Consider the following 23,493-nt stretch of genomic DNA (forward strand, 5'->3'; position numbering starts at 1 on the left):
AACAAGCTTTGCTTAATAGAGATGTGTACCAAATGATAGAAGTATAAAGTATTGTTTTCTTTCCTGTTTATTGATATCAGTTGGTGTTCTTAATGAATTTGCTCATTAGTTTAGAAAGAGTATATATGGAATTTGGACATATGTTGTACGTATTCTCCTGAGAAATTGATGAGACCAGAAAAGTTATAAGGACAGATGGAATAGGTTTAAGCGCATCTACGTGACTATCAAATATTTATTCTCCATAATGGTACCACGCGGAAAACTTGGTATAGGCCTACTTTTATCTTTGCCTCCCTCTGTTAGCTGTTTCGTATCATATATATCGAATGGTTTTGATATTTCTTCTGATCATTAAAACAACAATGGTACCTGTGTGCATGCAGAAATGCAAAAGCACAAGGTAACTTCCTATTTGTTTTGGAAACAACAAACCCATTTCACGTGTGCGAGAGAAATTGAGCACAGCGAGATCGGGTGTTTACTCACGGTCAGTTTGCAGCAGGAGTCCATGGTAAAAGATTTGGCTATCTCGAAAACACTCGCAAAACCTTACAAATACAAAAGACTGCGCTTCAAAGAAAGTTTAAACACAGATGTTTCAATTTTCTTTTAGCATCTTTCTTCAGCAAAAGAGTTGGTTCATTGTATTCGAGAAAGGGAAGGGAGAAAGGGTGAATTTATATTTTATGTGGGGGTAACGTTGTAAGTAGTATAAACAATAAATACCGCTTCCGACTCTGTACTGAAGCACTTCCTTTAGCGGTATATCACTAGATCCATCCTGACCATCATCCCACCTCAAGTTGTAAAGTAGAAAGGGACAGAAGTATTCAACATGATTGCGCACTTAAGTTTCAGTTCACAATCCGAAAACCAGTGAGCAAGTAAACAGTCTTTTGTAGGATCGTGTTTTACTTCTTGAATTTATTTTTGAACATTTCTGTGAATTCAACAACAGAACGCAGTAGAAATACGGAATAGTTTTTACTCCAACCATTACTTTCGCTCCAACCCAGGGATGACACATTTATGATTTCGTACTAGATTTAGTGATTTTACTATTGAACTAGTGATCTAGTACGTACTTTGGGTAAATAGGCACATTCTAGTGATTTTTTTGCATTTTTTTCTGATGCAAACAAATGAGAAGGAAATGGTTCTTAAAATAAAAGGAAGAAGTATATTGCAGTTCAAAACAAATGTAGAAACCTTAAATTATTTTTTCTTTTCCCTGTGACTGAATGAAACCCCTGCTGTGTAATGACCTTAGGTAAACAACGGCTATCTTTGGTCCGCTACCTCCTTTTGTTAGCCGACATGAGATGGGTTACTTTTTTTCTGGAAGAAAGTGAAGAAATAATTATCCAGTACATTTACGTTTTGTCAGGCACACAGGCGCAGTCTGTACTTGTTTGCTAACGAATTTTAGCAACATAACATAAATGAAACATATGTACCAGAAAATAGAGGCAGTACAAACGGAAATTTTCATCTGTGACACATTTGATGAGAAATATAGTTAGATGTCACGTGCAAGCACTCTAAACATGTCCTATCCTGTAATTCTATTCGTATGTTTATGTAGGTGAGACTGAGAAATCAAGAAACAATAATAACTGGTTTTCTTCCAGGGGAAAAATCTAAATGTGAAGGGGTGTTACACTGGGACTTTAATTGCGTCCTTTGTACAAGATTAACAAGTAATAGCAATTTTTTAATTTATTTTAGTTCTTGGGGAGAGGAAGATGGAAGCGAACCCTCGTAAGGACCTCTGCAATGAAACATAAATACTATCCACCACTGTTTGTTACATTACACAAAATAGTTTTATATATATATATATATATATATATATATATGTTGAGTTTTAGTCAGGGTTTTCATTCTGCAGGAGAGGGGGGAATAGTAATACCTGACGAACATTTTCTATTCTCAGAGTGTTGCAATGATAGCATTTCCTCCATTATAACTTGGCCAAGCTAGTTGCATTATATGTAAGGATTAAGTTAGCCTAAAAAGCTTACATTTCTATGGCTGTTTTACTCTGTACCCATGTTTCTCATTTTCGGTCTACGGGACTCTGTGTCCGGAAATTTTCGATGGCTTCCAAGTCGGAAAATAAGTGTATCAAAGGCATATATATTATATCTATGGTTATATGAGGCATGGATCTACAGTTTAAAGTGGGATACCGGTAACAACTTCATGAGCTTCCACCGTAAATCGAACCAGAGTCTCCCGCGATCAAGGCGTATGTGTTAACCATACAGCCACGAGGAAATTCACATAAGCACACACACATATATATTGTTGAGTTGATTTTGACTTTACCGTCTCTTTCAGCAGCGAGGATATATGAAATGTAGACCTATTGATTAACGTGGAATCCGAACTACATGAGCTCGCGCCGGGAATTGAACCCGAGTCTTCCACGGCAAAGACGCGTACACTAGCCGCGGAGTTCAGACACACACACAGAATCAGTGTCCTCACACACCAAGGGTGAGAGCTGTGCCACTGAGTCACAGCGGCCACGGGGCTAGGTCGAGTCCACTTTACGTTCATAGTTTCTTAGTACATAAATGTTACGATTATGAAATAGATTTTCCTTAATGAGCTGCATAAAAACAAAAGCTTTCGAAATGCATGAAACAATTAGCTCGATTTGAGTGTGAACTTAAAGTTATATCAGAGTGTAAATACGGATACGCACCAAAGCTCGAAAACTTAATACACTATTTCTCCTATATAGTCAGCATGTATCAAGCAATCGTTCAGCTTTCATTTGAGAGGATGGAAATCGAAGGTGCCTGAACAACTATGTTACTAATGTGCGGAATGTATTTATTTATCTTACAGTTAACTGCTTTGATGCCAAGTGGCCTAACTCCAAAATTGAAATTTTCCAGGAGTGAAAGTTGAAGTTCAATATCTCATGAACAATCCATATTTCTTTTATGTTGGAAACCAAAACCATAACTACTGTATGTAGTTCATTGTTTTATAACTTAGTGTTTACAAAAATCCTTTTAAAAAATACCTATTCATAGAAGTGAATGGTACTTATCTGTACTAGTTCTTGGCATCCAAGCAGTCCATTTATTGTAATACTAGCTTAATATACCCATTCTTCGCATGGGGGCTGTATTTGGAAGTCAACGCCTGTGGAAGTATCACCATTCATTTCAGTGACCGCGAAAACTATGGATTTGACACTAGTATCAATCAATATGGGCTATTTATACATGTCTCGGTATTCCTTACCCGCTGACACCCGGCCCGCATAGAGTAGTAGCTGAATTTGCAAGTCATCGCTGATGGAAGTGTCACCATTGATCTCAGCGACCGTGAAAACTATGGATTTGACACTAATGTCAATCAATTTGGATGACTTTTACTACATGTCTCGCTAAACGCCCCCCTGAGACCCCCTGGTTCCAATTTTGACAAAAACGCTTCGCCTTAGACTGGGACCTGGACCAAGGTATCCGTGACCAAAATTTGGTAACTCTCGGTCAACTTGTCTGGTCCTCAGGTCGGTCCTCAGGTCGGTCCCGAGACCCCCTGGTTCGAAATTAAAAAAAAAAAAAAAGCTTCGTCTTGATCTGGGGCCTGGATTAAGGTACCCGTGACCAAATTTTGGGAACTCTCGGTCCACTCGTCTGGTCCCCAGGTCGCACACAGACAGACAGACAAACACACAAACAAACTCTTTATTTTATTTATATTAGATAAGATATACTATGTAAAATAGTCTCGTATCATAATATGTGATTTACAACAATGTTACATTATATATTATCCGTAGCTCGTGATATGCTGCAACATATTAAAGCCTCAGAATAGTTGGGCAAGCGAATAATCCAGAAGTTACGTAACCCTATTGCGTTCATGGGAACGAAAACACAATAATTATAACTATGCTAAATTACTACAGACTACCAACTGCTCATTCAGAGAATTTATGAAGTTCACTTTATCGCAATAGTTTTATACACACTAGATTTAGACTACGGATAATAGTTTTATACAAACTAGATAATCAATTACTATTATTATTATATTTGCAGTACAACCAAATACAACGACATTAACTATTAGTTCTAATTAACTGAATTGAGCTGAAAATTAAATCTTGATCTTTAAAGATTAACTATTAATTTTATGCGTTCTGTACCTTTCTGAAGGAATAAAAGCTGGAATTGGTTTCAAGGCTGTTTCTGAGTGAATACTTTCTTCAAAATAATATTAAAAATTATAGAAAGATTTTCGAGACATTCGAGTCGAGTCGAGATTTTTAAGAGCCGTCTCGACTCGACTCGTGTCTCGACTCGAAAATTCGAGTCGAGAAATACGTTTGTCTCGACTCGTCTCGAATTTTACTAAGTGTGTCTCGACTCGAATCTCGACTCGAATTCGAGTCGAGTCGAGTCGAGATTCGAGACATGTCTCGACTCGAGCGCATCCCTAAGTATGAGCATCACAGGCTCCTCTTCAGACGGTTTCGTTCGTTGAATAAAGTGCTTGAACCATTCGGTGAATATATTCGATTGCACCCAACCTGACGGATGAACGGTCACAATAGTTCCAGGAGGTTTTCCTCTTTCTAGAGCTGAATTCATATTGGTGCGTGGAAAAATCACCAATGGAGGAACAAAACTGCCAGCTGCACTCATAGCCACTATCACTGTTATCAAGGAACCTCTTTCAGCTGAGGTGATGGCTCCTATCTGCCGTTTCCCTTTTAGTCCAATAACGCAAGGAACTTTACTTTGCACAATTGATAAACCGGTCTCGTCAACGTTCCAAATTCTTTCAGCTGCGTGGTGTTTCTTCTCAAGTTCTGGTTATAGTTGTCAAAAAACTTGCCAACATTCTCTTCTGTAAACCCTACGGCCCTAGCATATGATGTTCCAGTCGGTTTGCGTACTGCCAACTGTGCCTTATGTCGTTTAAGGAAAAGTTTCAGCCATTTCGCACCTGCACCATCATTGTTAAAGGGATGCTTCAAGTTGTTTCGAATAGCTAAATTCACGGCCATCCGTCGCAAGTCCGCCCTTGTTAATCCAAAAAAAACTTTCTCCATTACAAGGCAATACTCTACTAACTTTTGTTCAAGTTGGTCACCAAGTACTGTAGGCCTTCCCATTTTTGTTCGTGCTGCCGCTTTTGGACTTCCATACCTTTCTTGGGCAAGTCTCATCAATGTTGTTTTGGGTACATTGAATGCTTTAGAAGCTTTTTTCCAACCCATTTTTTTCTTTCTAATTGATTCAATTGCATTTTCCATCTGTTCGGGATCCCATCCTCTTCGACGGGCACTGGTCTGTCTCTGGGACATCTGAAACGATATATATGAAGAATTTCTTCACAAACGGGATTCCTTTTTATGACACTTACAAACATAAAACTTCTTAGTTTCAGGGGGTCCGAGTTTGGCCACTCATGGGGGTCCGACTAAGGGCACCTTGCTCATTATATTTCCTAGCCTATAAACTTAAAATTGAATAAACAAACAAACAACCCACTATAATAGTTTTGAACTGCAGCACTTAAAGAGCAAGAAACTATACAAAATATTGTGACTTACCTTAGATTAACTAAAAAAATTCCAACTTCTATGCTCCGCTACAAAAACTTGCAATCACAGGTTTAACAATAATGGCGACACTACGCCGCTGCACGTGGTAACTCAGTGTTGCCAGTTACACTACACAACCTTTGTTATGTTTTCTCCACATTGCACTTTATGACGGTACGCATCAGCATTTACGAACGGAAATAACAGGGGGGGCCGACTTATGGACCGGGGTCCGACTTTGGCCACTTTCCTATACTTAAATGAATATCTCTATACCTAAACTTCCTTTATACAGTTCGTTTCGCCGATAACGGACCACGGTAGAACATAGATATTTAGATAGAGCACATACTACTTCCTTTGTATTTCCTTAAACCTCTTGGGATCGGTCCTGTAGTTTCTAAGGCAGAGCGTTTCGAAACGTGAATTTTCGGCGGTTCATTACTCCGAAAGGAGACGTTTTTCGTTCCATGTTTATTAGAACTTTTTTCTTTCATTTCATATAAGAAATCACATCCCAAAGTTTGTCGATGGAGTTACCCACCACCCTGTATATATATAAAATAAGAAAGTTTTTTCTTCGGGGGGGGAGCGTTTGCCCCGATCGCCCCCCTGAATCCGCCACTGTCTTCTAGATAGGTATTAAATAATATAGGCGAGAGACAGCATCCCTGTCGAATATGTATATAATATATAATGACACTCTTGCGTCATTTATTAGTGTTAACATTGCAATAAAATATGCTCAACATATGCTTTTACTGCAATTTAGTACTACAATAAATACCGGTACTTTTGGAACACGCAAAAGTAACCAACCACAAATGACCTTGCACTGAAGTAAAACTCGTGAATGTCATGGGTACTGGTCTACCATAACCTTCCTCTATCTTAGTATTTAGTTATGCGAAAACAAAAAGAAGTATCAAACAAAAAGAAATCTTATACAACTAACTACAACAAAGAAATTAGTGGAAAATTGCTCATCCCGTAATTATAAATTCAGTGTTGTGCAATATCACATTTTTCTGTGTGTTGTTATGAGTGCAAGTATGTAATTATGTGCCATTTTACTTTCTTCAGACTCAGACTAAAACTAAAATAACCCACTTGAGAATACTCCAAGAGCATTGCCAGAACGTACTTTAAAAGAATTAATTTTTCTTATTAACTTCAACAGGCTTTATACCAATTGTTCTATGTTCTTTTATTATTACACTCATTAAACAATTCTTGTATATATATTTCAAAACTATATAGGAAATTATATATATAGTTATAATTTCCTTCAGTACTAAATTTTTTCCATGTATTTTGTTTAAGAGTTCGGTTAAAACGTTCTACCATATGTTGCTTTACAAAAACATGCTCAAAATAGAGGCCTCAAAAAGGAAAATTTTCAAAATATCATCTGCCTATGACCTCCCGATATATCTCCCGAAATCTGAACTTTTTGGCCAATATCTGAGGAACGGTGGCAAATTGGGCAGTGACCACCGGTTACTATTTGGTACTAAAATGTTCACTATCCTCTCAGGTATTGATCAACACCAATATGGTCTCTCTATAACTTACGGATCACGAGATATGGCTTCTTAATTCTCCCGAAATCAGAACTTTTTTTGGCTAATATCTCGGGAACGAAAAGAGTGATGCGAAAACTTCCACTACTTCTTTGAGATACTTTTTGATGCTCTATCGAATGGAGAACTCAAAATTGAAAAATTCGTAAATAACAGACACACACACACAGACATAGAGAAATCAGTAACGAACTTTTTAAGTTCGTTGGATACAAGTGTGTAAAACACACATTGTGATTATTTTAATAAAATTGGAATAACTACTGGCTGTTACATTATCAGTTTACTTTGTTAACTTACACATATTGTAAACTAAGTAAAGGATCATATTAAATTGTAATGATTAATTTATATTTAAAAAAAATTAAATGAAATCTTTAAGTTTTACGTCTCACGGCAATGTCGGTTAGGCTAGAGAAGACGGTGATGATGAGAGATATGGTGGAATAAAGAAAGTGGGAGGAAACGGGAGAACTCCGAGAAAAGCCACGAGCATGGTGTTTGTCCACCACAAAGTCTACACGGCGCGAACTGGGTTCGAACCAGGGACCTCAACCACCGGAGGTCAACGCTCTACCACTGAGCCACCGCGGCCCCCTAATTCATATAAATGTGGTTGAAGTGAACAGAGGGTTGTATGACAGTATTACCGCTGAACAGATGTTTATAATTTCTGATGTGTTAATTGATTTCTGGTCATAAAACTTATGATTATTACTTCAGAGGTCGAATTCTCACTACCAAAAGAATGAAGACTTTTTTTTTTTTTTTTTTTTGCTTCTTAGATCTTAAACCCATTCTCTTACTTCTCCAAAAAATGCTCTATCCTTATCTGTCACCTTGTATATACAGGGTGCTTCAGGGAGAAAGTCAAACACTTTGCGAAATGGTAGTATGGGTGAATTTGAGCAAAAAAAAAAAAAAAAGTCCATATGAACATGGGCCTTATTCTCAACAGTTTGAGACCTACAGGTTGAAAACTGTTTTTGACCCTATGTTGCTTATTGTTCACCCTGTAGTTATTCCACAGAGCTGGGAGATAGACAGTTGAAAGGTGATGGAAGAGCGTTAACAAACGGTATACAACATGTATCAATTGTGGTTTTGGAAGGAAAGTTATTGAGGGAAATTCGGGAAAGTTAAGACTATTTAAGGGAATTAGATGGCAACGCTGATTCCCAAATTTCCCTCAATAACTTCCCTTCCAAGGACACCACTGCCACACGTTGCATATCGTTAGAAAGGCTATTCCATCAGCTTTTAAATGTGCTACGTCTCCACTGTAGAATAAATACAAGATGACCAATAAGAAACAAATTCAAAAATTGTTCACAACCTCTAACTCTCAGATCATTGCGAATAGAACCCATGTTCATATGTTCATGGGAACATTTTTGCTTAGAATGACATACCACAATTTCCCAAAGTACTGCACCTTTCACTTGAAACACTCTGTATATTGTATGGAATTTTTACAATATACAAGAAGACAATTTTCGTAATATTCAACTGAAAAATTTGAATATTGTAATAATTGCTCTCTTTTCTTATTTAGAAACAATTTTCGAGAATGCTGCAAGAGACGTTCACTTGTTTTTAATTAAGAATTTACATGTTGTATTTCACATTTCTAACGTAAGCGAATCTTAACATTTGACATGTTCTAAATACAAAAAAGAAAAAAGAAAAAGAAAGAAAGAAAGAAAGAAAAAAGAGAAAAGAAAAGAAAGAAAGAAAGTTTTAATGTTATAGAAATGCCCCCTTGCCCTTCAGAAGCAGAATTTTCGAAAACGTTGAAATATATGTTCATTTATTTTGTTAATTAAAAAGTTTAAATTCCGTAATTTTTTTTAAAGAGTAAAGTGTCTGAAATTCCAATACCATTATGTAGAAACCGTTGCGTGTTACTTGCCACGGTGTTACTTGCCACTATTGGAATTTCGTGTTACTTGCCACGGTTACCTTATCGCATATTTATCTATCTATGACAGCGTGTCTGTTGCCACGCACCTGCATCTAGATTTGACCTTGAGGGGGTGGAAGTAATTTCCCTGTGTTGTTTTATCTTGGCTGGAAAGATCATTCTGGTTTCTTATAACAGCGAAACACACTTTCTTCCACAATTTCTTCTTTATATATTTCTTCTTTAATGAGGCGTTTCTCTACACCCTCAATTAATTTCTCATAGTCTTTATCACTAATTAAAGACATGCTAGTCACTAATCAAAGAATGCATTAGTTTCCATTGCGAACACTTCTTTTCACGCGCTACACACAGAACGAACTGTTACGTGAAAAAAACTTGTAGAAAACATTTATTTTTTACCTTTCTACTTGGAGATATCTCGGCAACTTTTCTGTTGCCATCGCTTCAATGAGCGGACTCCCATAAGATTCAATGCATTTTTAGATGTTGCGCAACTGTTTCGTCGCCGAGCTGTTGCCCTGCTGTCACCCTGCTTAACAACACCTCGGCAACTTTTCTGTCGCCGTCGTCTCAGTGAGCGGACTCCCATAAGACTCAATGCATTTAGCCAGAGCAACAAGATAGTTGCCCGACAAGATATTGCCAGTGAACGGTAGGCCTAAGGCAACAGCTTGGCGACGAAACAGTTGGGCAACATCTAAAAATGCATTGAGTCTTATGGGAGTCCGCTCACTGCGGCGACGGCGAGAGAAAAGTTGCCGAGGTACATCCAAGCAGAGAGATAAAAAAAAAAAAAAAAAAAGATGTTCGAATTACATGCTTTCGAATTACTGAAGAACTTTAATTGTTTGTGTAGATTTGCAAGAATACTCCTTTCATCAGAATCTTGTTTTGTTTCTTGTATTTCGTGCGAGTTTTGTGAGTTTTGTGACACGCATAAATGTAACAAGGTTCCTATTTCTTAAATCAGAAATTTGCTTTGTTTCTTGTGTTTCAGGTGATTGCCTTGCTTTGAAAATTGCTTGGGAAATTACTCCCACCCCCGCGAGGTCAAATCTAGATGCAGGTGCGTGGCAACGGACACGCTGTCATAGACAGATAAATATGCGATAAGGTAACCGTGGCAAGTAACACGATATTCCAATAGTGGCAAGTAACACCGTGGCAAGTAACACGCAAACGTAGAAACTGCCCCTTCCTTTTTCCCTTAACAAGCGAAATTTTAGAACACGTAGTTATTTTTAGGTAGAAGTTCATAAGTCGTGTTTCATTTTCCGTAACTTCAGGGATTAGTGAGGCACTCTACTCTTGGGGGGGGGGAGGGGGTATCTTCACTTAGAATACTATTTCCAAACGTTCTTTCGCTGCAAAAGGAATTTTGTCCAAATTTTACGTTTTATCTGTAGTTATATGGCTTGTGTGTTGATAGAGCAATGATATTTAACCCTTCTTTTTCAGGTAGGGGGCACGGTCGCTCAGTTATAGAGCGCTCACCTCTAGTACATGGGAGTCCCTCGTTCGATCCCCGACCAAGTAATTTTGTGGTGGACAAGATTGTGTCTGTGGGTTTTCACGGGATATTCCCGTTTCCTCCCAGTTTTTAATTTCTTTCATCTTGCCTTAACCATCGTATCCCTTAGCCTAAAGAGCATATTCGTGAGATATTAAACTGAAATATTTCATTGCATTTCTTTTTGACGTATCCCTAATGCTATTTATCTATTCAAGCTTGTACCCCAGACTTAAACTATCCGTAAGTCAAATAATAAGTCAAAAATAAATTACAGAATTTATTTCTTATTAAAGAAATAACCCAGTGTAGTATCAATAGAATAATAACGCTGCAGTATTATTTTAATAGAACGATGCTATAGAAATATACTATTTTAAATTTTACGTACTTCTTAAGAAGTCATCATGTATTCCTGGGGTTACGCGTACCTCAGGTTGAATACCACTGGTATATAATTTTCTTTTTTAGATTGTGCTGCAAACTGTTAGCCCAGTGATGACTTCAGAAGATTTTCATCAAGGGGGTATTTTTAATATACTAAGAACGAAAGAAGTAGCACCGGTTTCTGTATAACTTCTGAGAAGGCCGATTCAAATTTGTCAGAGATCTCCCTTGTGGCTAAGCAGTTAGCTTATGTGCCTTTGGTGTGGAAGACCCGGGTTCGATTCCCGGCGGAGATCGCGCGGTTTGGATCCTACGTTAAGCTGTAGGTTCATGTCCCATATAGTCTTACTGCTGAAAGGGACATTAAACGTAATTTTAAAAAAAATATTTGTTAAACATCATTTAACAAGGAATCAATGTGGATTTTAATATACACATATATAGACTCAAGCAAACTTCATCCCTCTCGCCCCTCCAGGATCGACGCCCATAGATGAGAGCATTATTGTTGTGATAATATTGGTAGCTCAAGTTGATCACAATGAGATATGTATCTCGGGATGCAATTTCATAGTATAACTCTGGAAAGAATTCCCTCTAAAGTAAGAGTTCCTTTGTGGGTAAGCAGTTAGCATACCCAACTTTGGCGTGGGAGACCTAGGTTCAATTCCCAGTAGGAGCTCATGTGATTCGGATTCTACGTTAATCAGTAGGTCCACGTCTCATATAACCTCGCTGCTGAACGGGACGTTAAACTCAAAATCAACTCAACTCAACTCCCTCTGGGCTTTTAATTCCCCTCCTGAAAGATACGAAGTTGGGAACTTGAACCACCCTCTCGGTGGAATTCTATGTACGCCACTGTCCCATGTAGTTTAGTAACCACCGAAGTTCGGAGGCTGCAAGTTAGTTAGTGCTATAACATTACATAAATTATGTATTAAAGATAACGTTTCCTTCCATAACAGTATGAATAAAGTTATAATTGTAAAGTATCATGTCTTACGAAGCATTAAGCCATAAAACGGAAAAGATATTGCTGTTAAATTGTAATACTTTATTGACAATCTTAAGTGCTCGTAAAACATTGTATCTAATAAACTGATAACATCATTGATACTTTTCATATTTTTTTCCTCTTTTATTGCAATCTACTTGAATTAATGATAATATAAACACAGTATTAAATACAGATAGTAAATGTTCACGTTTAGTTTTTCAAGAAGAGTTAGTGAAAGATTTTTCTAAATACAATAGAAGAGACCAGTTAGCAAAGGTGTGTGTCTTCTAGTGCAATATATAGTGCATGTAGTTTGATTACAACCAGAGCTGCCAACCTAAGAGAACAAAAAATTATCGATTTTGTCTTTAAAATTACCGTATGTTACAAAAACTTATCGTATCTTCCTTATGCACGTGATAATTGTAGAAACAAACATAATACAAATAATAATAAAAATATATAACTAGTAGTAATATTCAGTTTCGAACTCCAAATTGGCGTCATTATCCTCATTATGTTTTTTAAATTCTTACCGTTTACGTAAATTCCTGGATTTTATTACCGTTTACGTATGTTCCTGGATTTTTCTTATCGTTTACGTATATTCTTGGATTAATTTTTACCGTTTACGTAAATTCCTGGATTTTATTACGGTTTACGTATATTCCTGGATTTTTCTTATCGTTTACCTATATTCTTGGATTAATTTTTACCGTTTACGTAAATTCCTGGATTTTATTACCGTTTACGTATATTCCTGGACTTTATTACCGTTTACGTATATTCCTGGATTTTTCTTACCGTTTAGGTATATTCTTGGATTAATTCTTACCGTTTACGTATATTCTTGGATTAATTCTTACCGTTTCATATATTCCTGGATTTTTCTTACCGTTTACGTATATTCCTGGATTTTTCTTACCGCTTACGTATATTCCTGGATTAATTCTTGCCGTTTACGTATATCCCTGCATTTTCTTACCGTTTACGTATATCCCTGGATTTTTCTTACCGCTTACGTATATTCCTGGATTAATTCTTACCGTTTACGTATATTCCTGCATTTTTCTTACCGTTTACGTATATTCCTGGATTTTTCTAACCGTTTACATATATTCCTTGATTAATTTTTACCGTTTACGTACATTCCTGAATTTTTCTTACCGTTTACGTATATTCCTTGATTAATTTTTACCGTTTACGTATAATCCTGGATTTTTAGACCGGTGCCCGTCCTTTCCTTTTTTTTGTTTTTTGTATTAATGTAGCTTCACAATTGCCTTATCAGTGGCGGCTCTTGAAAGAAGTCACATCGGTAAAACTTTTGATTTTACCGCTACAAGTGAAGAGAACATATAACTTTTCTAATGTAGCTTCTAGCGTTAAAATTTATAATTTTACCAATGAGATTTCTCTCAAGAACCCGTCATTGGTAAACAGTGAAAATTCCTTCTTTCCAGTAGGAATCGAACCCTGAACCACGCAAGCCAATCCTTCGAGTTCACGAAATCGCACTAAAAAGAAAATCGCTAACATTATTATTTAAAAAAAAGAAAAAAAAAAGCTGTTCACTTACCTTGCCTGTCAACGTTAAGTTTTTCATGGTTGATTAAGCAAATGCTTTGTAAAACCTGTTTTCACTGTCACTCTTTACAATTTTAAAACATAGTTACGCTTCCACCTACGGAACACGAGCAAGTAAACACAACTATGCAGTGTTTCTTGTCAGGATTATTTTCCTTAAGAGAAGGAAATTCTGAAGATACAAATCACCTTCTCCAATAGGAATAGACGATATATTATATCACTAGAGGAAAACTCAGAAATACCAGGTGTATCTTTAGGGGGAGGGGGAAAAATAGGCTAACGACCTTTAAAAAAATAAAAAAGAAGGGTAGAAACTGATACTGACAAGACAAGAGAATTGCTTTTTTTTCCCGTAGACAAGTGACTGTCGAAATTTTTTGAACAGGTTCCATTCGTCTTCCTTCCGCCTTTCATGACCCACATTCTATTATCAAATGTAAATACCCACTTCACTATACATGCCAAAGGTATATTAGGTTTTATTTGTTGTCTTTTAAAGTTGTCGAGGACATTGCAAGAAACACCTCATGTGGTACAGTTCTTCTGTATTTAATTACTGACAGCTTAATTTAGTATACCAGTTTCTTTCTTTTTCTTTTTTAAATTCAATGGTATATAATATTCTTCACCAAGGGAAGGACATTATATGCTTTCGGTGATTCGTAAACAAAATATTCTTGCTTGTTCCTTCTAGCCCACCCCACCTAATCGTTTCCGAGGACACGCGCCAAAAAAAAAAAAATTGTTTGTGAACATGTTCATGCCTACAGTTCGTTTTTGTAAACAATTTTGTTCAATGGTAACGTTAATAACAGTATTTATAAATTAAAATGTCTACTGAGCCTTAGGCGTTTTCTTTTTTCTTTCGGTAATTTCCTTATTAAGTGCAGTAAAGTTAATATTAACGTTTTTAAACACACTTCCGCTTTTATTATTATTATTAATAATAAACCACATCCTATATTCCCAAATCGTATGCAAGACTCGGTGAAAGACCATTTTCCTTTTCATTTGATTTGCTTATTTCATTAACCATATTAAGTTTCTGTCCATTGGATACTAGCTAATATTAGTCATGGCCAAAAGACAGATCGCGAGTGTGTTTCATCCGGCCTGGAAATACATTTTTTTCTTTCTTTCTTTCTTTAACACAACGCTTAACCGGAAAAAGTGTAGTTTGCAACTGAACCGAGACATGATTTGTAATTGTAAAAACATTACATTAAGAGCATTCATCCCGGCGAAATTAAAATACCGCTAATTTTACAGTAATTAGGTGATATCTTCAAATAGATAAAAGATAATCGAAATATGGAACAAGAGCGCCCTAGACAATATTATTTTACATGAGAAACCGTTATCACGACTCACTTATCTGCTTTTGATTTCGAGCCATTTTGAAAATCGGCATTTATTTTCGCGTTTCTAAACAGCTGAAAACGGAAAGCCACTAGGTGACTTATGATAACGGTACCTCACGGAAAATAATATTGTCTAGGGCGCTCTTGTTCCATATTTCAATTATCTTTTATCTATTTGAAGATATCACATAATTACTGTAAAATTAGCGGTATTTTAATTTCGCCGGGATGAAGACTCTTAACCTTTTGGTTACCAAACATATTCTGCAAGATAAAGCTGTTGATATCGGGCCGATTTTTAGGATTTAGATTTATGGGCTTTCGGCATGAATGTCCATGTTAGCTCGTCACGTTTGGAGGATTACGTCCCTCGGCGAGCACAATATCCGGCAAAAGGGAAGGAAGGAAGCAGCCTGGGACCTATGTTAGACACCCGTCATTTGCCTGGTATGAATGAGAAAAAGCCAGGAAAACCTCATTCAGGATGGCTGGCCAGTGGTTGGCCTGAGAAAGCTTTTTACACTCTTTCCACCGAGTGCACCCACCTGGAATTAAACCCAGGGCCAAAGGCGCCCATTTGGGGGCCAAGGTGGGGCGCTCGCCCCCCCTAGAAGAAATTGTACTTCAGAATATCGAAAACTCAATTGAATTTTTAGAATAGTTACAGCAAAATTTGAAACTATATTTGAAATGGCCTTATACTTGCCCCCTCTTGGAAACCATAACATGGGCGCCCTTGCCCGGGACCATTGCCGATTTTAGGGGGAAAATGCAATTTTGTAGTTACTTTTAATTATTAGTAAACCAGGCTCTAATTAGTCTAGCCTAGGTACTGAAACAAAAAGTAAGAGACACATATGAAAGAACAAAGATTCGCTGCCATTGTTGTATATTTATTTTAACTTACAAATTTATTTTTAATATGTCTGACCCCCAAGTAATGGTTATTAGTTTTTTCCTGGTTATCAGTTATAAATTGGTGATCATTGCTAATATAAACTTCCTGCCATTACAAAGCATGAACGACTATGGACGGTCAAAAGGTTCTGTTATTTTTGTTTGGTGTCTGCAATTCTCATTTGTTATAGAAGAATCTTACCAGAACGTCGCGTCGGTAAGGTAGAGACCTGCACGGGCCGACACTGATTTCTCTTCAGGTCGGGCTGGGTTGGGGCCGATTAATTGCTATTCTTTAATAATTATTGACATTCGTTAAACGATAATTAGAATAAAGGCAAACGTTGAAGAAGTGTGCCCGTGAAAAATGTTACAAAATGAAACCTCGGAAATTTATCGGGCCCGGGCCGGGCTTGGGACAAGAATTTTAAAAACTTATCGGGCCGGGCCGGGCCGGGATCGGGCCGAAAATCTCCAAACCTTTTCGGGCCCGGGCTGGGCCGGGCCTACGTACATTTGGGCTGGATTGGGCTCGGGCCGAAAAATTCGGCCCGTGCAGGTCTCTACGGTAAGGTCAAGAGCTACGAACGAAGGAAACACGTTGAAGCTAAGGTTTCTATAGAATGTAGGACCAAACAGCTGTAAAATTGCCCCCCTCAAACTTTATGCAAGTGGTCTTATACAGGCCTGTATCCTAGGGGGTCTAGGGGGGCCCCTAAATTTTTACCGGTCCCCTAAACTTTTCACGGTAGGCTTTCAAATGAACTATAATATGGTAATGAACTATAGTATGGTTGGATCGGCCCCCCCTAACTTCTGCCGCCCCCTCTAAATTTTTGGGCTCGCTACCGGCCTGGTCTTATATAAATAATCTTCTTTCCTGTGATTGCCATTTATAAAGATATTTCAATTTTGACTATTATTATTTTCAGCCAATCATATAATATACGTATGATGTATGGTTTAGTATAAACTCTTTTTTTTTTTAACCTTGTACCCAACCTTAGAATATAATAAGGATATAGTAAACATATGTTGTATTGTGATCGTACAAGATATTTAATAATAATGAAAGATTCAAGGTCAGTGATTAAACACTAAAGTAAACATTATGACATGCACAGGTATCAGTAAAAAAATGTAGCATATAAATATTTTACATTAACTATTGTACGTAACAGGTGTGTATAAAACAGAACCGTATATACAATACTATATAGTTAGTGACACAAACAATGTTAATCAGTGCCTCTTACATCCTAGCACGAGATTCTCAACAGACAATCGGTGTTAATTAACATTAGTTACAACATAAACAAGAAGGAAAATAGTTGTGCAAATTAAAAAAAAAAAAATACAAAAGCGTCACATATATATATAGAATAGAAATTTCTCGTCTCAAAATTGAGACGAGGGTTGAGGGCAGAACCAGATTTTAATCAAGACGAGACGAGAAATTCATGAGTCTCGTGAGGAACACTACTTGACCCAAGTCTTAGTTTGCAAGCGCATGTTATGTTGTTTTAGTATTACATAATGCATAATATAAAAACTATAAATTATTAAAGTGATTGTGCGAACACAATGAAGAGCATTGTTATCAATGTTAAGTCATTACATAAAACACTAAACTAACTAACTTAGTGACCTACAGAACCCGAAGGTTCAAGTCTGCGATAACAAAAGCTCTCCACTGACTTCTATCCTTAGCCAACTGGATCCAGTTTCCACTTTGTATTCCTATTTGTGGGAGATCCATCTTAATGTTGTCCTCCCATCTGTGCCTAGGTCCTCTTATACCCTGGCCGGTGAACGATGATTTTTGACAGCTTTGCACAAGGCCACGGTGAGCAAGTAGAAGACAGCAGGTCAACCAACCTTAGGCTCAGAACTTGTCGCGTCTCCAATGATAACAACCGCACATTGCCAAACTTTCACTCACCCCCCCTCCATCCTCAACGAGGAAGCAAACGATTCTCCCCTTGCGCGAGAAGCACATAGCAACACCGCACTCCTCAGTCGTCCTCGTGAGCTGAACTGTCAGAAATCATCGTTCGCCGGCCAGGGTATAGTAGTCGTTTTCCGATCGGATTTCCAGTTGAAACTTTGAAAGCGTTCCTACTTTCTTTCATCCTGGCTACATGACCTGCCCACTTGAGCCTCCAAGACTTAATGACCCTAACACTGTTTGGTAAACTGTATAAATTATGAAGTTCCTAGTTATGAAGTTTCCGCCATTCCCCATTCTCGTTCCTCTTGGGTCTTGGGGTTTTATTCTTAAATAGTTTCAGTCTGCGTTCTTTCCTCATGTGCTCTTCCACCGGGAATCAAACCTAGAACCACGTATACCAAAGAGTACCAGCTAGCCAGAAGACCAGGGAGAAGGACAGCATACAGTATGATTAGTCAGATATAGTCCTCTATCATGATGAACTTTCATTTTGTTTAACTGCAACATTGTCCAAAGGAGAGACATACACTATCGGTAAATCACGCCAAGCTTAATAAAAAGATTTAAAGGGTGTGCACAAAAACAGTCCCTGATTTCAAGATGTCGTTTAATTAATAGTTGTAGAAATATTTTGAAAACATTTTGTTGAAAGCTAAGTTAACTCAAAATATTTTCATATCATTCTTTTCAGAGTCTCTAGTTAAGACTTAGGCAGCTAGAGTGCAGTGATGTCGACAACGGAATTTACTCCACAGCAAACGGAAGTTTGATGTTGATTCAACTACATCCAAATCCATTGTGAAGTGGCATAAAACACTTGCTTAGACTATGTATTTGTGTTTTTTGTTCGGTCTCAGAGAGTTGAGCGTACGTCCGTTCTTCTTTGAGGAACAAACAATCATATGTGAAAGCTACTTAAGAATTCTATGTGACTGGTTAATTCCTCAACTTGCTGCAGGTGGAGGTGACTACATTCTACAACGAGATGGAGCATTTCCACACTGGCATCAATCTGTAAGCAGCTTTCTGAATGACAACTTGCTAATCCAATGAATAAGACGAGTTGGTCTGAATGATCAGCATTTATGCAAGTGGCCCTCACGATCACCGGACTTAACCTGTGTGGCTTTTACATTTGAGGGTTTGTAAAGGGCAAGGTCTATGTACCTCCATCCAAAAACCCTGAATGTTTTTCAAGAACACATGCGTGAAGCTGTCAACTGTATCGTTGTCACACCGGATATGCTTTCGAATGTTGAAACTCTATTACATTCACCATATTAGCCACGTAATAAATGAAGCGTTCGTGATTCTAATAAAAATCACCAGAATTTTTTTGAGTTTATGTAAATATTCTAAACTCTGTACAGGATAGTTCTTTCGTTATTAAAGTTATATCCTTTCGAAATCAGGTATTGTTCTTGTGTTCACCTTGTACATACAGGATGTTTCAAAACAACACCGACGGCGTTTAGGAGGTGATTCCTGACACCAAGATAAGACAAAAAGTATAGACCAACCTGGGTGCACAAATGCTTCCTTTCAGAGTTATAGGCTACCGAAAACATGAAAAAATGAACTTTAGAAGTCCATAGCTCCAATACTATGGGACCTACTGTAGTCGAGTCAAGACTTCACTAAGGAACTAATATGTACCGGACCCTATCTAAAATTCCATCTTTCAGAATCCTGCGGTACTTCCGCAACAATTTTTATAGAGGTAGTTGGTGAATACTTCAAATTATATACCCATAGCCAAACTCCCTCTATAAAAATTGCTGGCGTGAGTACCGCAGGATTCTGAAACATGGGTATTTGAATAGGGCACATAGTAGTTCCTAAGTGAAGTCTTGACGCGACTACGGTAGGTCCATAATATTGCAGCTATGGACATCTGAAGTTCATTTTTTACTGTTTACGGCAGCCTATAACTCCGAAAGGAAGCATTTGTGCACGCAGGTTGGTCTATACTTTTTGTCTTATCTTGGTGTCAGAAATCACCTCCCAAATGTTGTCGGTTTTGGTTTGAAACACCCTGTATATGTTATAGTATAAAAGTTTGGCAACATTAACCGGGATGAAAATTAGAAGCCTAAAGTAACATAAAGAAAAGCATAATGCGTTATACTGTCGTAGCGAAATTTCAGCTACGTTTATTCTTCAATTATACTATTCTTCCTATTTTTAAACATGCACAAGATTATTAAATAAAATATATGTATTATTTATTCTGATTTACTTTCGGTGAGAGAAAAATAGCAGAAATGATAAGGTAGGTAGAAATGTGTTCAAGGCAATTTACAATGAAGGAAGAATTCGTCGTCAAGCATTTCTGGTTTCAGGTGAAAGCATTTTCTTTGGCCTTCGATGGGACAGGTTGTGGTAGTGTATAAGAAAAAATAGACAATACAAATGTATGCAGTTTCATTACTCAGATCACGTTTATAAGTGCACCAGGAATCTCATTTGACGTCACACTACTCGTATTTCAATTTAAAACTTCTTGTTTAACGATTATACTCTAATGTTAACTACGTAGTGACGTAAATTTTTACTCCGAAATTTCCTATTTACGCCAAAGGTTTGACATTGTTTTATAATAAAAAAATTTTTTTGTAAGTGTTTAATAAATTTCTACCTATATAAAACGGAAGTCATTCTTTCTGATTGACGGGAGCGTGGTGGTAGAGCGTTCACCTCCGGTGTTTGGGGTCGCTGGTTCGATCCCAGCTTACGCCTTGTGGACTTTGTGGTGGACAAAACCGTGCTCTCGTGGGTATTCTCGGGGTTCTCCCGTTTCCTCCCACTTTTTCATTCCATCATTTCATTCATTTTTCATTATCACCGTCTCTTTTAGCCTAACCGGCATAACCGTGGGACGTAAAACTTAAAAGATTTCACTTCTTTCTGATTGACTGATCAACTGTTAAAAGAAAGTGCTTAAGCTAGAAACTTGAAGATTGGACAGTGTATACCAAGAATTTGACGTAAGGTACCACTAAGGAAGAATTTTAGAAATTCAAATTGGAATAGGAGTGAAGTGAGGGATTGCAGCTATTATTGTAAGATGTGCGTATCTTGGAATTCTTTAGGTTTAGAGAAATGAAGTTTTGTATTTAGACTTTTCATTTAAAATAAATAAATACGTTTTAGTGTTGTGGTTCCACGTACCACAGTCGCCAACGCTCTCACCTTTGGTGGGAGCAGTCCTTGGTTCGATTCGCCCGAAAAGGTGTAACAGCTCTTTCAGGCCAGCCATTCTGAGTGAGGTTTTCCTGGTGTTTTCCTCATTCCCACCAGCCAAATGCCGGGATAGTACCTAACATAATACTCCCAGACCCCTTCCTTCCCTCCCCATTCTTTTATTCCCCTCCAATTTCCCAGATAGTGTGATCGCCGAAGGACGTCATCCCTTATACGGGCATATGCGTATTTATGGGGGTGGCTTCCGGGCTTAAGCCCCCCGAAATCTTACTTAGTATAGTAAAGTAAATGAAATATCTTGCAGAATTTTCACATTTCCAGGCAAAGCCCCACCCGAAAGTTAGCAAAGCCCCTCCCGAAACAAAATCGTAAATACGCCACTGTATATGGGCGACTGTTAACATGGCCATACATGCCTAAAGCCCTGAAATCTAATTCCTAAAGTCTAATGTTTTAGTCTGTTTTGATAGTTCGCTTACAAAGGAAGAAAATATGGCAGAGGTTGTCCCATACATGGAGTTCGAATTTCGTGCGAGACTTCCGAGTTCAAGCTTTTTTTTTTTTTTTTTTTTTAAGAATAAATTTACGAAACGGAACGTGAACATTTCGAGATGAGTCGAGAAAGAATTTTTTCGATAAAAGAGGCGAAAAGAGAATTATATATATATAAAAAAGCGAGACGAGACGAGACGAGATGGGAAAATCTTGTTTCTCATCTGATTAGGGATGCGCAGGAGACGAGTCGAGACAGGATTTTCCTGACACAATTCGAGTCGAGAGACAGCTCTTCCAATAGAAAAATATACATTTTTCGAGTCAAGACATCACTTTTACAGCACATTTTCGAGACGAGAAAACCACAAATCTTGTCTCGTGCGCATCCCTACATCTCGTGGGGACAATATTAATTGAATTGAAGAAACTGACATCCTTAAAATTAAATATCATTCTTAGTTTTCGGGAAAACCAAGAAAACTTAATTTGTTTATGGCGCTTCTTGTCAATATGATGCAATTTTTAGTTTTGGTTCTCTAAGAATCTTTATTTATTTATTGTATATGAAAAATTTAGACTGTTTGCTAGCAGATTCCATCTATTGTTGTTTGATTTATCCTAAGAATGATGCACATACTCTTAAGAGTCTTCATCCCGACGAAATTAAAATACCGCTAATTTTACAGTAATTATGTGATATCTTCAAATAGATAAAAGATAATCGAAATGTGGAACAAGAGCGCCCTAGACAATATTATTTTACATGAGAAACCGTTATCACGACTCACTTATCTGCTTTCGATTTCGATCCATTTTGAAAATCGGCATTTATTTTCGCGTTTCTAAACAGCTGAAAACGGAAAACCGCTAGATGACTTGTGATAACGGTACCTCACGCAAAATAATATTGTCTAGGGCGCTCTTGTTCCATATTTCAATTATATTTTATCTATTTGAAAATATCACATAATTACTGTAAAATTAGCGGTATTTTAATTTCGCCGGGATGAAGACTCTTAACAGCAACATAAATGCTTGTAAATTTAAATTCTTAGAGTAATTTTAATGAATATTCGTATTAAATAAGTTAAAGAGAAACTTAACGGCAACAATCCAATAAATGCATCATGCAGCTCCATACAAAAGCTTATATTCTCATAACATATATACACAATGAAATTGGACAAATGGGAGGCACAGTGGCGCAGTGGTAGAGCGCTTACCTCTGGTTCTTAGGGTCCCTGGTTCGATCCACGGTCAAGTAAGTGTGTAGTAGACAACATCATGTCCAGGGGCGGATCCAGGATATGATCAAGGGAGGGGCTAAACCATATTTTTCCGTTTTATCCAGTGGAAAGGAGGATTGAAGCTCATTTTATCCAGTGTATACCTGAGCGTCAAGGGGGTTTTCTCAGGCTAGGTTACTTCAATTTCTTCCTACATTATCATTCTACAAATTCTTCCAATATCTAATTTACTTGGCTTAATCATCCACCAACCTTAGCCTGAAGCAGTGTTTCTCGAAGTGTGGGTCGCGACCCATTGGTGGATCCCGGGTCGTTTTTTTTTTTTTTTTTTTTTTTGTGGGTCGCGAGAAGTTTTTCCTTTAAGCTTTTTGATGCAGAAACAAATGTTGAAAAGTACTATTCATAAAATGAAAATTTGAAGTGTTTATTAATGAGGTAAAGATTAAGTGGTTACTCACAGTCAGTAGAACCTTGTTGAATTGTCAGTAGAGATGCTGGGTTAGGATGGAAAGAGAGTTGGCGAGTCAAAATCTATCACGGAGAAGGACATTGCGTCAGGAGTAGTGTTAGCTCTGTGTTACCTTTTTATGGAAACATTTTAACCCTCACCATGTGCGTGGGTTTCCTCGGGGTTCTCCCGTTTCCTCCCACTTTCTTCATTCCACCATTTCATTCATTACTCATCATCACCGTCTCCTTTAGCCTACCCGACATAACCGTGGGACGTAAAACTCAAAGATTTCATTTCATTTTCATT

The 23,493-nt window shown here is 37.5% G+C and overlaps 1 protein-coding gene across 3 annotated transcripts in view; it reads right to left on the minus strand.

Annotated features, from left to right (window-relative positions):
* Positions 1-23,493, minus strand: part of LOC145686759 (sodium-dependent phosphate transport protein 2B-like) — a 104,515-nt gene that overhangs the window by 72,526 nt on the left and 8,496 nt on the right. Inside the window, exon 1 of one of the 3 annotated variants that reach the window (XM_081760398.1) lies at positions 13,571-13,771. The exons of the other annotated variants lie outside the window; for them this stretch is intronic. Within the exon in view, the coding sequence (XP_081616524.1) occupies positions 13,571-13,597 (27 nt within the window). The 5' untranslated portion in view covers positions 13,598-13,771. Of the gene's footprint in view, positions 1-13,570; positions 13,772-23,493 lie in introns of those variants that run through there. 3 annotated transcript variants of the gene reach the window in all.

This window comes from Thermobia domestica, chromosome 5, assembly GCF_964235325.1.
Source record: "Thermobia domestica chromosome 5, izTheDome1.hap1.1, whole genome shotgun sequence".
Taxonomy (NCBI): Eukaryota; Metazoa; Arthropoda; class Insecta; order Zygentoma; family Lepismatidae; genus Thermobia; species Thermobia domestica.